We start from the raw sequence: 13,610 nt of genomic DNA on the forward strand, positions 1-13,610 counted from the left end.
GGTGGAAGGAAACCATAGAACAAGGAGGAAACCCACACAGATAAATAAGGGAAGGACATGTTACAGAGAGAGAAAGGATTCATGATCGGACCCAGCTGACTGGAACCCATTGTGTCTCCCTCTCCAGTTGCTCGAGGATGCTCCTGAGCTCTGCACAAGCGCTGGTGGAGTCTTCTTTCACTAGGACCCGATCCACCAGGTTGCCGTACTGCAGCTCCAGCTGCTCGGCTGAATGACTCATCTCCTGAAGCTCTTCCTCCTTTAACACAGTGAGGGACGGAGAAACATATAAGCCAAACTAAGTCTCTGTTGCATATAATTATCATCTGTTGCATGAAATTATTATCATAATTTCACCTTCTTCTAATTGTACAAAACTTCTTTGACGTCCATTTCCATGCATTTGTAAACATGAGATTTAAAAATACATCATATTGTTTGTACTCATTTCTTGCAGAGTTCCTACCGTGAGCCCGCTGTCGCCTCCTGATGGTGATGTGGCTCTGCTGCAGTGGTGGAGGCTCTCAGGGATGAATGGCTTGACAAATATCACATACGGCTTAAACTCAGCTGTGCGAAGGATTTTTAGAGCCTGGTTATTTATAAAAGATGAAAACATTACAATAATTAGATATTAGCCAAGTTGAAGTATGTGAGTACAATGTGAAGCATGTGAGTACAATTCAGACACAAAACACCAAAGTCATCTAGGGCAGGGAAATAACCCAGCCACTGAGGAACCAACTCCCAGTGCCAGTCCCAAGCCCAGATAAAATGGAGTGTTACATCAGGAAGGACATCTGGTGTACAACTTTTGCCAAATCAAACTTTGCCTATTATCTATATATAAAAAAAAAAACATAACTCTGTAATGTTATTTGGAACTTTGGCCAAGAAGAGCCCAATTACAACAAGTGTTGTGTGGCATTTAAATATTTCGATGAAAGCAGCCCAACTGTAAATGCACAGTCTCATCAAGGCTGTTTTTTTGTGGCTGTGGTATGACAGTCAGATTCTGATTATTTTCTCAGCCTTATTCTGTGACAGTATGTGAGCCAGATAAAATGGTTAGATCTGGCCACCACTGAACTGTTACTTATTTGATATTAGGTACATAGGTTTTTGCTGTTTAAAATACAAATGAACTGTGTGTATACTTTATACTGTATGTATACTATTCAGTTCATATATATTTTTACGTATATTTACTTTTTACTGAGTTCTACTTGTTCCAAGCTACAAAAACTGTTCACTTCTTTAAAAAAAGGCCTTCAACAGTCTCCTCAAACAAGTCATGTTTGATAACATTCAGTATCATAGCAGATATATGGAGAGAGAGCGCGAGAGAGATTGAGAAAGAGAAAGAGAGAAAAAACTTACCTCAGGTTGAACATCCACCAAACACATCTTATTTCTGGCCAATACACTCCGAACCGACTCCAAACTCGTTCCATATTGGTTATCCTTATATTCTCCATACTCAATAAACCTAAAGAAGCAGAACGGATAAAGATTAGTTCTGTACAATATTGTAAATTTACTTACAGGATTTATTGCAGACACCAAACATGACCAGGAGTGTAAGAATGTCTTATCTTCCAGGAAAACACACTTGTTACTTTGAATGTCTGCTTCAAAGGCCTGCTTTGAGATGAAGTGGTAATCAACACCCTCTTTTTCATGGCTCTTCCTGGGTCGAGTGGTGTCTGTCAGAAAATATGTACAAACTGAGGTTTCTTCATGTTCATTTTAAAATACTGGAGCTTACATAAAAGTATTACTGGAATTAATCTAGTAAACTGTGACGATGCGCTTCTCCTCTGTACACCTCTTTATTGTGTGTGATCAGTACAGACAGACTCACGTGGCACAGCTATTCCATATCGATGGGGGTTCTCAGCAATTACTCTTTGTTTCAGTTCATTGATTCGAGCACCCAGAGACCCTGAAAAAATAATTAGAGAAAATGAATAAGGAAGAAAACTGAATATTGCTTCTTCACTAATGGCCGAAATGACACAATGGTATAGTTAAGATTGACAACAACTATCTTGAAATTTCCTCTCACCGATTAACACCACCAGTCTGGGTTTGTCTGAAGGCTTCTGCTGATAGCGTGTGACCTCTTCATAAACAAGAAACTTGGATTCTCCGGATTCTGCAGGCTGAGAATCTTTAGGAGTGCTGTGTCGATCCTTGCGACTTAACCGGAAACTTCTTCTAAGACTTGCTGAAATCCAGCAGAATTCGGTGTCATAAAGATCGTGAACAATATGTTCTTAACAATTATTGCATTGAAATAGGCTGATATGGTGATCTGTTTGAAAGGGGATCACAAAATATGAGGTTAAAGAGAAAACACAATGATGGTTGGAGTGAGGTGAAGATGTGAGGTGAAGGAAGCACCACTTTAACCTCTGAATTCATGTTTGCTTGCTTTTTCCCTTAAACAGCATTTTTAAAAAAATTAACAAGTGAATTAACCACACAACATAACCACCATTCTGAAGATGGGAAGTGCAGAAATGGGAAGTGGTACCTGAATAGAATTCCCAGGAAAAGGCCTGACCACAGGTGGGTGCCACCGCCTTACACTTTGGAGAAACTACAACTAGTATTAGACCATCATCACAAACCCAACAGTGTTTTACTGGGAGCAGTGACAGTAAGTTAGCTAGCCATGCTGCAGACTATATTTAAAACAAAGCGTCTCCAGAATATAGCCATAAGTTCGAAGTGAACCTCTCACTTCTTAAAGCATGAACATGGCACACACACACACCAAGCGCCAACAACAAGACAGACAGAAAAGCGGCCAGACATCAGCAAGGATGTGAGCTATTCTTGTTGAACTATTGGTTGGACTTGATGGACGCAATACACATAATGTGTAACTTTTTTTTTACTGCCACAATAAGCATCACTGAATGCCAAAGCCACACCCAGCTTGAGTGTGTGAGCGAACAAGAGTGCTTTCTCACCTACCTATGTGTTGTCCACTGCCCTCACAGTCACAGTCCTCTAGGAAAAGGTAGGGGAGGAGACAGGTGGAAAGGATGAGATGAAGGAAAGGAAGAATCAATAAAGAGCTGGGAAAAGAGTATAGAGGCAATTTCATAAGCGGGTTAGGTAATGGGAAGAAGGGGTTACACATCAGAAGACTTATGGTCAGGAAAACACAGAGCCGTCTCAAGTATTGTGTGGGCCAGGGTCTGAGGAATGGGACTGTGCTTATAAATAATCAAACATAACTAGGGCATGTAAATGTTGTATGTGACAATGTTGTAATGTTGTACACTTTTCTTAAATACATAAAGAACTGCAGCACGTGTTTTACTAGGGAGTATTTCCTGTCTGACAGAGTAAGGAAGTGAGCACCGTTATTACCACATTCAAAAGCTGCCTCAACCTGCTGCTGCAATTCAATTCAAATTTATTTGTGTAGCACTTTTCAGATCACAAAGCAGCTTTCCAGAAATATATAAATTCAGGATATACATTATACATTTTAAATAGAAATCTCTCTCTAATAATCAAGCCAGAGGTGACAGTGACAGCAAAGAAAAACTCCCTGAGACCATATCAGGAAGAATGTCTAGAGGAACCTGACTCAAAAGGGAACCAGATTATACGTATTGTTCTCCTCTATAACTGTGTACTACAGTATAACGGCAAAAAGTGCATATGTGTAACCAGGAAATTCATTCTAGTTTCATGACAACTATTCATGACATTTGCAGTCCAAAGCCATCTTCATGGTTTCTAAGTGGTCCTATACACAACAATCTCGTGTATCTCATTATCTCGGGTATGTGGAAACATCACCAGCAGCACTGGATATTCCACTGTGATTTAGCAGCATAAGTGGAATAAGCAGTCAGTATGTGACACTTTAAAATTCACACATGGAGTCGGAATTAGAATAAAATCGATTAGGAGTATACGTGGCTAGGGTTGATGACCCCAGATAAAATAAAAAATAAAAAATAATATTTCATATATTATGTATTTCTTTAATATAAAAAAATAAAAATTTTCAAAATAATATTTCAAAAGCATAAAATACTTTTATTTTTAAGCCACCAAAAGCCCATTTAAATTCAATGAGTAAATACAAATAAAATAGTCAATTTTTATCATTTTCTGTGCACCTTTTACTGTCCACACTACACTTTACTGATTCTTTCAGGGTGAATCAAAAGAATTGCACTCCTTGATGCATAAAGTGTGCTAATAATTGCTTCATCTAGAACAACAAAGTTGTCCTCTATGCTTCAAGTTCCTTTTAGCTTATAAAAAAAGCCCTTGTTTTATGTAATTTCCAAATCACATACCTTTATCACAAGCCTGGTCATCTGTAGCAAGCAGAGTGAGAAAAGGATAACTGAAGCACCTGCTTCTGCACAAGATCACACCATGGAAAAGTGAAAACTCCATGCACAAAATCTGCTTAAGGTAATTCATATCTACTTATATATCTTAATGACTCATATTGACTTTTGTTTGAGTTGCTTCCTTTTGCTGTGCATTATTGGAGGGGGACATGTATAATATGCACAATATACACTCACCATTCACTTTATTTGGACATAGAACTGTACATCTGTTTATTCATGAAAGTAGGCACAATGCATACAATCATGCAGATACTGGTCAAAAGCTTCATGTTCATCCATCAGAATAGTGAAAAATTGTGATATCATGATTTTATGGCATGGACAGATTCGGATTTGAAAAAAGACCAGGATGTTTTTCCAGTCTTCAACAACTAACAACTGTTTCGGAGAGCCTGAGCCAGTTTTTAGCTGAAGGGTGTGCAACCCGATGTGGTCTTCAGCCGTTGTTAAGCCTGTCTGTTTGAAATGTTGTGTGTTGTGAGATGCTTTTTCTTCTCACCACATTTGAAAAGAATTGTTATTTGTTACCGTGTTGGTGTACAGGCATTCATAATAAAGTGGACAGTGAGTGTAGACATGATAACAGATGAGGAGGTGAAATTCCCTGAGGCTTGAACAGGAGGGTATTAATCTGAGAATGCTTTGACTTCTGTATGATTTTGGCAGCAGTAAAGCTCTGTTTCCATTTCAGAATGGCCAAGCATCTTGCTGTCAGATTAGGGGGACTGGAATAAACTCATAATGACACTGTTGCAGTTCAATCTATACGTGTACAGTATATGGGTATAGGTCTGATGGTAAGGTTGTTTTAGATTACTTACAGGGGGGTGTTGCACTTGGTGACTTGGGACTCTGGTAAGTGCCAGTTTTCAGCTGATGTGTCAAGCGCCTGCTCGAATAATTAAGAGATAAAAGCAGATCCCAGTTGTAGAATTCAATATCTTGCAGATATTTTATCTAGTGAATGCCCAGCTAAAATATCAGAGCAGTTTAAATCTAATGGTTACCACAGTGCATGTATAGAAGAGCTCACCTCTGTTGGAAGAGTTTTGATGGTATAAGACCAGCACGCAGGTTGCTATCACCCACGCGTTTGGCCTGCCACCATGTCGTGTCGTCCTGACTCACCACCTGCAGGATGTCACCTCGCTGAAAAGGAAGTCCTGCCTCTTGGCAGGGTGTGGCCTTGTCTTCAAATGGGGTGTAGTCAAATAGGGCCCTTAAATAGACCTTGTAAACAAACCAGATAATATATGAGAACACAAATATGGGCCAAGTTCAATAACACTATAAGAATATTATATTAAATGACTGTATCCACTGAATTATAGAAATCCTTGTGGATCGTAATGACTGATGCCATTCACCGTACTCTCCTTGTGTTTGTCCTCCTCCTTAATAGCAGGGATTATCTTCAGAGTAATGGAGCCTTGAGACTGAGACTGCAGACAGGGGTTAAAAAAGTATACTAATCATTATTTCTTAAAACAACAACAGCAAGTGTAAATACCTGATCTGTGCATATAGTCTGCAGAATATAACTGATGATGGAGCATCTGTCTGTAGACTGCAGAAATGCGTACCAAGATTTGACTGATCTCATCAGGCCCCTTGTGGGTGATGAGATTTCCGTTGACTTCCCTGAGCTCATCTCCCACGTGCACCAGCCCTGTGGATATATTCACATTGCAATCCAATCAATAGCCTTCAGGATAGACATGATTTCTGGAACTCTGGAACTTTCAAACAAAAGGGTTGTAATATTCATAATTTATCTTGTCTTAGGCCTTATTTTAGCCAGATATATCCCTCTGTGTCTCACCAGATTAAAGTTCCAACAATCCTCATGCATGAGGATTAGCGATCACTTGGCTATCACTTTGACTGATTGGATTGATTTACAAATGTTATGTGATTGGATTGTGTGCACTCAAGGTGACACGTTTGTGTAAAACCAGAGGATTCACATTAGATCAAAGCCGACAGTGTAATCTGAGCATGTGCTTCAGTAGATTGGATAAGATTTACAGAAAATCTGACCTTTTGTACAAAGGAGTGGAAATGGTAGTTTTCAGAATTAATTAGTGAATAAATACTTGCCATATGAACATAACCAGAGGCTCTTGTGACATTTGATTAAGTTACTACCACATTATAATAGTGTTATAGGTGCAGCCTGAAAGATTCCTTATAATTTCTTATCATAAACAATATGTTTAGTGTATTAAAGATGAAATCAGTATTTTATGGAATTACAGTGCACAGATATTATATCGCGTATTGATAAAGGCTATAGGCCATCTTGGATTTTGTTAGGACATAATGATGCAGCTTGCTGGAAACAAACAAATGTGCTAGCACACTAGTGAACTGAGAAAGGAGCTAATGGTTGACTTTGTGAAGCAGTGTGTAAACACAAAGGATTTGAATCAAAGGAGCAACAGAACAAGAAGCGAATGCTAAAGCCTCCGTTTACATCTCTATAACTCTCTTAGTGGCCCTTACAGTCATCAAGAACACATCCTCAGGAAGATGAAGAACCTCAACCGTTACCTGTGGATATTCACAAACTACAAAAAGTTGTGTAGTGGAATATATAATGACCATCTGCATCCAGTCTTATATGACAACACCAGTATATATTACTACAGGTCCCTGGAGGAGATGGAATTCTTACAACAAAGAAAAGAACTGGTATGGCCCTAGCACAAATAAATGACATTTATTACAAGGGATCCCACATAACCCAGCTACCATCTGCTTGGCTCTCTACCATCTGGTAGGTGGTACCAGACTCTTCAGTCACACAGATAGACTGAGGAATGAGGAAGTATCTATTCTAGAGTTGTTAAAATACTCACTGCCAGTCACACCACACTGGTCGTTACAGACGTATGTTTAAAACATATTTTCCAAGGCCATGACAAGTATTAGGCTTAAATGTTGAATGCATATATCTGTGTACCTAGTGATTAAGCTGCTATAATGACAATACAAATGAATTAACCTGGATTGAATCATCTATTGTGAGTGGCACAGTGGCATCTGCTGGATTCTGTATTAAAACATTTATTAACCTGGTATTGTTTTAACAGGATTTATTTGATCATACTCTGTTTTCTAACTGCAGACAGAGATGCAGCGTATTTGATATAGCTCCAGGGGAACAGGAGAAAAGCAGAAGAAGCAGGAGGAGGAAGTAACTAACTCACCACTGCGGTCAGCAGCCCCACCCCTCATAATTCTAGCGACCACCACTGCTCCAGTGACCTCGTCCCTGCGGATGGTTGCCCCCTGAACACCAAATGTATCAGTCACATAACAGATCATCACAGTCAAATCTGAGTATGATCAAAGAATGAGCAGGCAATAATACTACATGAGTTTGTGTTCTAGCATTTACAATGTAAAATGCAATACTTTTTTTTTTTCTTGAACACAAGTTCAGCGAAGACTGAGGAAGCACATTGATCTGATTTATCGTAGCCACGACCAGATATAACGATCGTCTTGCTTTTATGAGTGACAGTTAGTGCTGGGCCAGTGGGTGTGAAGGACAGTCTGTGGTGGGCTGGTTCTGAGACTCACTAGAGGCTCCTTGCTCTTCACTAGACGAACAATTTTGATCGACTCCTCCTCCAGTTCATCATCTAGATCATCAGGCAGTGGAGGCAGCACAGGGTCAAAGTTCTTTTGTGCTACTGTGTCGTGAACAGTTAGCACAGCCTGGTGAGACAGTGCACAGAATCTCACACACACGCACACACACACACACACACACACACACACACAGGATGAGGATGAGCAGATGTAAATCTGACACACTGTCTGACAGTTGCAAATAGATGAGAAAAAGTGAGTGTATGTGAGAAAGAAAGGAGAGGGGGGTGGAAGGTTGTTTACAAAAAAGAGTGAAACTCAGCTTAATTAAAAGGCCATAAAATGCCTTTTTACCAAGACGCTATTAACTACAGTGGTAATATAGGAAAGTCTGTATCCTGGTAGTAAAATGTCAGTTTAGCTTTAAAAATCAGCATCTGTAATCGAAAGTCATATAAATAGGGATATAAAAAGTGTGTGTGTGTGTGTGTGTGTGTGTGTGTGTGTGTGTGTGTGTGTGTGTGCAGTACCTTCACATGTGGAGTAGTCAGAAGCGTAAGCAGCTCCTTCTCATCTCCTTCTAGTGGCCCACTCTGCAGCTCCTCAGCCACCTGTCAGACACAACATGTGCCTATATCACCAGTCATTTCCAGTCATATTGCAGTAAACTATGTGGAGCTTTAAAGACTAGGAACAATGACTTTGCTAAGCAATCTCATTATATAACTCTGAACTAAATGGAGTGGTCAATTCATTAAGTAAATGTACCATATCTAGCAGTCAAGGATGTTGTTTGTGGCTGCAAATTCCAACTAAGCAGGAGCCATGGATAAGTCTGGACATCCCTGATAAAAGTTAATTCCTTAACGACTGAGGAGTGTAACACCATTGTACTACCTGTACCTGAACCCTTAACTGTTTAGTTATTCAGATTAAACTCCCTGTGGGTGTGACCTAACATGGAAGGCTTTTTTTTTTTTTACAGCATTTGGCAGATGTCTTTATGTCCTTAGGTCCAGAGAACTTACATTTTAACTGTCTGTATTAAGGTTGGACATTAATCTACCACTGAGGGTTGATGGTTCTGGAAAGGGACCACACGCTTCAATAAGTAAGCATCAGTTGTTAACTGAAGCACTCAGAAACACTGGGAAACCACCCAGAGGTAGAAATGACCTGGGGATTCAGTTTCACTGAGAATGCTCCACCACCCAAAAAACATTGGGCCAGCACTGGTCCTATGGACTATTCGTATCTTTCCTACCTCCATGTCCAACACTTATCACCCGGGACCTTTATTCAAGGAATGGTGAGAAGATAACGACACACTTACATCCTCCGCAAGGCAGGCAGCACTGTGGAACACGGGCGTCGGACTCTGCTGTTCGTACTGCCTGAGACGGTCATGAATCTACAGTAAAGTCAAAGAACATGGTCAGGGCAAAACGTACACGCAGACACACATGGGGCACACAAAATGGGACACTATACACACTCTCATTAGGTAGCCAAGGCTCCTCTCACTGAAAACCTCTCGGAGGAACACCAGGTCCTCTTTGTGATTTGCTCCAGGGTGCAGCTGAGATGTGAGCAATGCTAGAATCTCATGTAGGCCTGGACAGAGAATGGAAAAACAGTAGTATTTCCTCCCTTGCTGTCCAGCAAGAACTATAGAACTGAAGTACGAACATGACTGACTGTGGTATCCAATTTCAAAGAATTAAGGAAACGAATATGACTAGCATGAAGCTCTTACCCATGTTGGCTGAGAGGACAGGCATGTCTTCTCTCATTAAAACACAAGACACACAGGAAAGTAGACAGCAGGTGTTTCCCTTAAATTCTTCACGCTCTCCTCTCAGTCTCACACCGAGAATGAGCTCATCTGACAGTCCTGTAATACACAAAGAGAAAGTGATAATGACGTCCACCGCTGGCTGCTGTTTCTTAACAATTTACTGCTACTGCATATAGAGTATTATGGAGTAGAGTCATTTTCTGAGATATCAATTTTTTAAAGCAAAAAGGTTGTGGAAAAAAAATTAATAGGCACTTTTGATGAAAAAAAGGGATAATTCTGTTCTTGTGACCAGCATGATTGTGTGTGCAGTCAGGAGAAACATGATTACTTTAAATATGCTCCCGGGAGAAAGAAACTCAAGTCCTCGTGGCTCTTTAGTCAATATTCTATCGCTGCTTTCATGCAGACTGACTACTACAGGTCATAAACAATTACAGTTTATGAACAGTGTTTTTGATTTTTTAAGTAACCTTAGAAACCCACAGCATTCACTGTTTTCATGCAACAATTGCACACAATCATCCAGCAATTTAACCTTTATATAAATCAGCAAAGGCAAATGGTTTTAATATACACTTATCATGCAATCTCTGTGCTCATACAGCATGAGTTTCCTGGAAGAGCTACTTGACCACAGGTAATCATTCACTCGGACTGATTATAATGAGCATCCTGCTGCTGGAGACTGAAGGACAAATGAGCATGTAATGAAAAAAATCTTTTCTTAATGAAAAATAAAGCCTGTTTATCTCTGTTAGCATGATTGGCTCGGGACAGTATTGCCTGCACTTGGTTGCTATCAGAGCTCAAATATATTTCATAAACATAACATCATGAATATTTGTTTTCCACACATGCATTATCTCATTGCTTCTTTTTAATTTTTTTTAAAGAAGGCAGATGGCTCAATAATCCTAAAATGTAGGCCTTTTTGTTTTTAGTGGAGCTCATAAATAATTAATAAAAAAAGAAAGGCAAGCAATAAAATACTGAGAATTAGTCAGACAATATCTGGGCAATATCTATCCACATTAGTAATGGTTGTGGTTTGAGCTTATTCAGCATTCATTCATCTTGACCACGAGCAGATTTGATGTATATGCTCTATCCATACTAATCAATCCTGGTTGCATCTGAAATATCTCACAGTCTCTCTCTCTCTCTCTCTCTCTCTCTCTCTCTCTCTCTCTCTCTCTCTCTCTCTCTCTCTCTCTCTCTGAATACAGGGTGCGATAAAAGGATTACACTGAGAGAATCTGCAAGCCGTCATGTTACAATTACAGCTGGTGGATTCTTACAGTGCATATGCCAAACTTTGGCTAGACATGTATTTCATCAACTCATTCCCAAAACCTCACTTATAAAATAAAGCTAGCAAAAAAATCAACCCTATGTTGTTAATATCACTTTAACATATGTGCAGTGTTTTTCTTCCGTCCTCTTGACCAGCCTGATCTGGGCAGTGGCACCAGGAGGGCTTCCTGTCATGATTCATGATTGGCATTGAGGTGAGCGTCAGAAGGTCATTCTGCCATCACTCTGCCACCATCTGTCCCCTACACAACCACCACTTCCACCCTCCTCTGGTCTCTCATTAGCACTGAAAGCTTTGTTTGTTCATATGTTAATATTTCTCTTTTTGTTGCTTGTGAGTTGTGTGCATGTAAGTATCGTGTTAAGTGATGGCAAGGAGTAATAAAAAAAAAAAGACAAAATAGACCTTATGTCTGCCAGTACAACCACTTGACCAGGAACTGACACAGTAACATACATCACACATTTGAAAGCATGCACATGCACAGTTACACACTCTGTCATGCCATGATAAAAATGCCAGTGCAGGAAGAATGATCATGACACAAGGACTGCATCAGGGAGAAATGACTTGCAGCTACGTAATCTATATCTCTTCACTCCCTTCATGAGAAATCAGATCATTAGTCTAATTAAATTATAAGTAAATCCTAAGGTAAAGGCTGGTGACTGATGATGGCTATGGAAATCTTGGATGCTCTATCACACCTTAGTAGCTGATAGAAACATTAGAACAGAGTCTCGTTCCTGTGCTCCATCAAAAAGCAAGCCAACCGAAAACACATTGCAGGATCCTTTTACAAGCTGAATCCCTGCTACTCATTCTGTCTGTAAAGAGGATTATACACCCAGCCCACCCATGCCAGAGGGAAAAGCCCCCACATGTCTTACCTTGCCTGCCTCGTGCTTTGCTGTGTCTCTGAATGTGTGTGTGTGTCTGTGTAAGGAGGTGGTTCTTCTTCTGATGGAAGCTCCCTGTGTTGTGCCATAACAGTGACGGCTCTACTGCCTCGATCCACTATAAGGGCTTTGCCGATGCCTACTCCACTGCTGTGACTCCCTTCCCCCTCCCTCTCTCTCTTTTCTCTACATATACAGTCTTTAGCCTTGCCTTCATCACTTTCTCTCGCTATCACCATCCCCCACTAGCACTTTCATTGTGAGCTGATGGGAAGTGGATGCAATGTACTCATGTGTCTTTATTGCCCATCTCTTCTGTTCACACCCTCCTTCTTCACCCTTCAACTTCAGGTTCAAGTTCTTTCAGTCAAACACCACCCCCTGTCCACCTCCAAGTCCTTTCAGTCAAACACCACCCACCGCCTTTAACCTCCATGAGTTCACAAGTGGCGAGAGAGCTTTGGTGTCTGTTGTTTGGGTAGACAGAGTCCGACAAGTATCAGCTAGAGAGGGTTTTTCTGTCCACGTGCATGTGCAGACACAGACACTAATATATCCCTGTTTTTGGCCTTTTGTTCAATCCTGTACTTCAGCGGCATTTCATGAACAAGGCACATTCATCTGTACGTGTCTCTTGAGAATATATTAACACAACAAAAGAAAATGTCAACGGAATAGTAAGTTGAGGTTTAAAAAATACCCTGAATAAAGTACTCTTTTCTTTTTATTATATTTTATTATTTATAATTATTAATTGCATTCATATTTATATAAATTTGATTTTACATTTTTATAAATTATAAATTATAAATTTGATTTTGTATTATATTTGTATTATTTTTATTATATTATTTGATTCTTTTTTAATTATTAAGTACATTTATATTTTTATTTTATTTTTTATTTAAAAAAAATGTAAATAAAAAAATGTAATGAAAATTTAATCAAATTAAAGGCAAAATTCAGATTCACTTTTATTTGTTACATACACAACCATATACAATACAACATGTAGATAAATTATTTATCGACTGTCCATATAATAAAAATAGCATCAATAAGAATAAAAATATACTTAGAATAGAATGTACTATGCAAGGGGGGAATTAAGAAGCATATGGAAAAATATAAAAATGTATATCTGAAGGCAGATCGTAGTAGAACAGTATAACTATTAGGAACAATGTGTTCAAGTTTACTGTGCAGTGTAGTGTGTTGTGTAGACAAGTGTTGACCTGGTTGATGGCCTGAATGTCCTGCAGGAAGAAGTCCCTCCTCATTCTCTCTCTGTTTGCCTTCAAGGAGTGGAAACACCTTAACATAGCCAAAGGGGTTTATACTAGGTCACTAAAAAGCTCCAAGGAATCTGGGTCTTCCAATGCATTATATAAATCATGATTCCTTTAAACAGAATTAAATAAACACATTTTTTAACAAATTTTCTTTGTGACAGCAGTTTAAAATTCAAACTTTCACACAATTCGACATAACAACAATTCTTAACGCAATATTTAAACCGATTTATGTTACAGTTCAGGTTAGTAGCCTCTAACTGAAGTGTTACAGACAAATCACATTCTAAATGTATTTACATATCA

General features: G+C 39.3%; 1 protein-coding gene across 2 annotated transcripts in view; it reads right to left on the reverse strand.

The window, feature by feature from the left end:
• The window catches only part of mpp3b (MAGUK p55 scaffold protein 3b), a 12,700-nt gene extending 591 nt beyond the window's left edge, over window positions 1–12,109 (reverse strand). Inside the window, exons 1-20 of one of the 2 annotated variants that reach the window (XM_060890707.1) lie at window positions 12,004–12,109; window positions 9,754–9,891; window positions 9,493–9,611; window positions 9,331–9,408; window positions 8,528–8,608; window positions 7,986–8,123; window positions 7,610–7,691; window positions 5,981–6,066; window positions 5,765–5,839; window positions 5,431–5,627; window positions 5,219–5,286; window positions 4,335–4,355; window positions 2,986–3,021; window positions 2,540–2,605; window positions 2,069–2,230; window positions 1,865–1,945; window positions 1,613–1,706; window positions 1,381–1,489; window positions 467–592; window positions 1–259 (exon numbers count right to left, since the gene is read on the reverse strand). The exon at window positions 1–259 is cut by the window's left edge and continues 591 nt beyond it. In XM_060890707.1, the coding sequence (XP_060746690.1) occupies window positions 80–259; window positions 467–592; window positions 1,381–1,489; window positions 1,613–1,706; window positions 1,865–1,945; window positions 2,069–2,230; window positions 2,540–2,605; window positions 2,986–3,021; window positions 4,335–4,355; window positions 5,219–5,286; window positions 5,431–5,627; window positions 5,765–5,839; window positions 5,981–6,066; window positions 7,610–7,691; window positions 7,986–8,123; window positions 8,528–8,608; window positions 9,331–9,408; window positions 9,493–9,611; window positions 9,754–9,790 (1,836 nt within the window). In that variant the 5' untranslated portion in view covers window positions 9,791–9,891; window positions 12,004–12,109 and the 3' untranslated portion in view covers window positions 1–79. The remainder of the gene's footprint in view (window positions 260–466; window positions 593–1,380; window positions 1,490–1,612; window positions 1,707–1,864; window positions 1,946–2,068; window positions 2,231–2,539; window positions 2,606–2,985; window positions 3,022–4,334; window positions 4,356–5,218; window positions 5,287–5,430; window positions 5,628–5,764; window positions 5,840–5,980; window positions 6,067–7,609; window positions 7,692–7,985; window positions 8,124–8,527; window positions 8,609–9,330; window positions 9,409–9,492; window positions 9,612–9,753; window positions 9,892–12,003) is intronic. The other variant, XM_060890715.1, reaches the window with a different exon arrangement.
• Window positions 12,110–13,610: the final 1,501 nt, after the last annotated feature.

This window comes from Tachysurus vachellii, chromosome 2 (assembly GCF_030014155.1).
Source record: "Tachysurus vachellii isolate PV-2020 chromosome 2, HZAU_Pvac_v1, whole genome shotgun sequence".
NCBI classification, from domain to species: domain Eukaryota; kingdom Metazoa; phylum Chordata; class Actinopteri; order Siluriformes; family Bagridae; genus Tachysurus; species Tachysurus vachellii.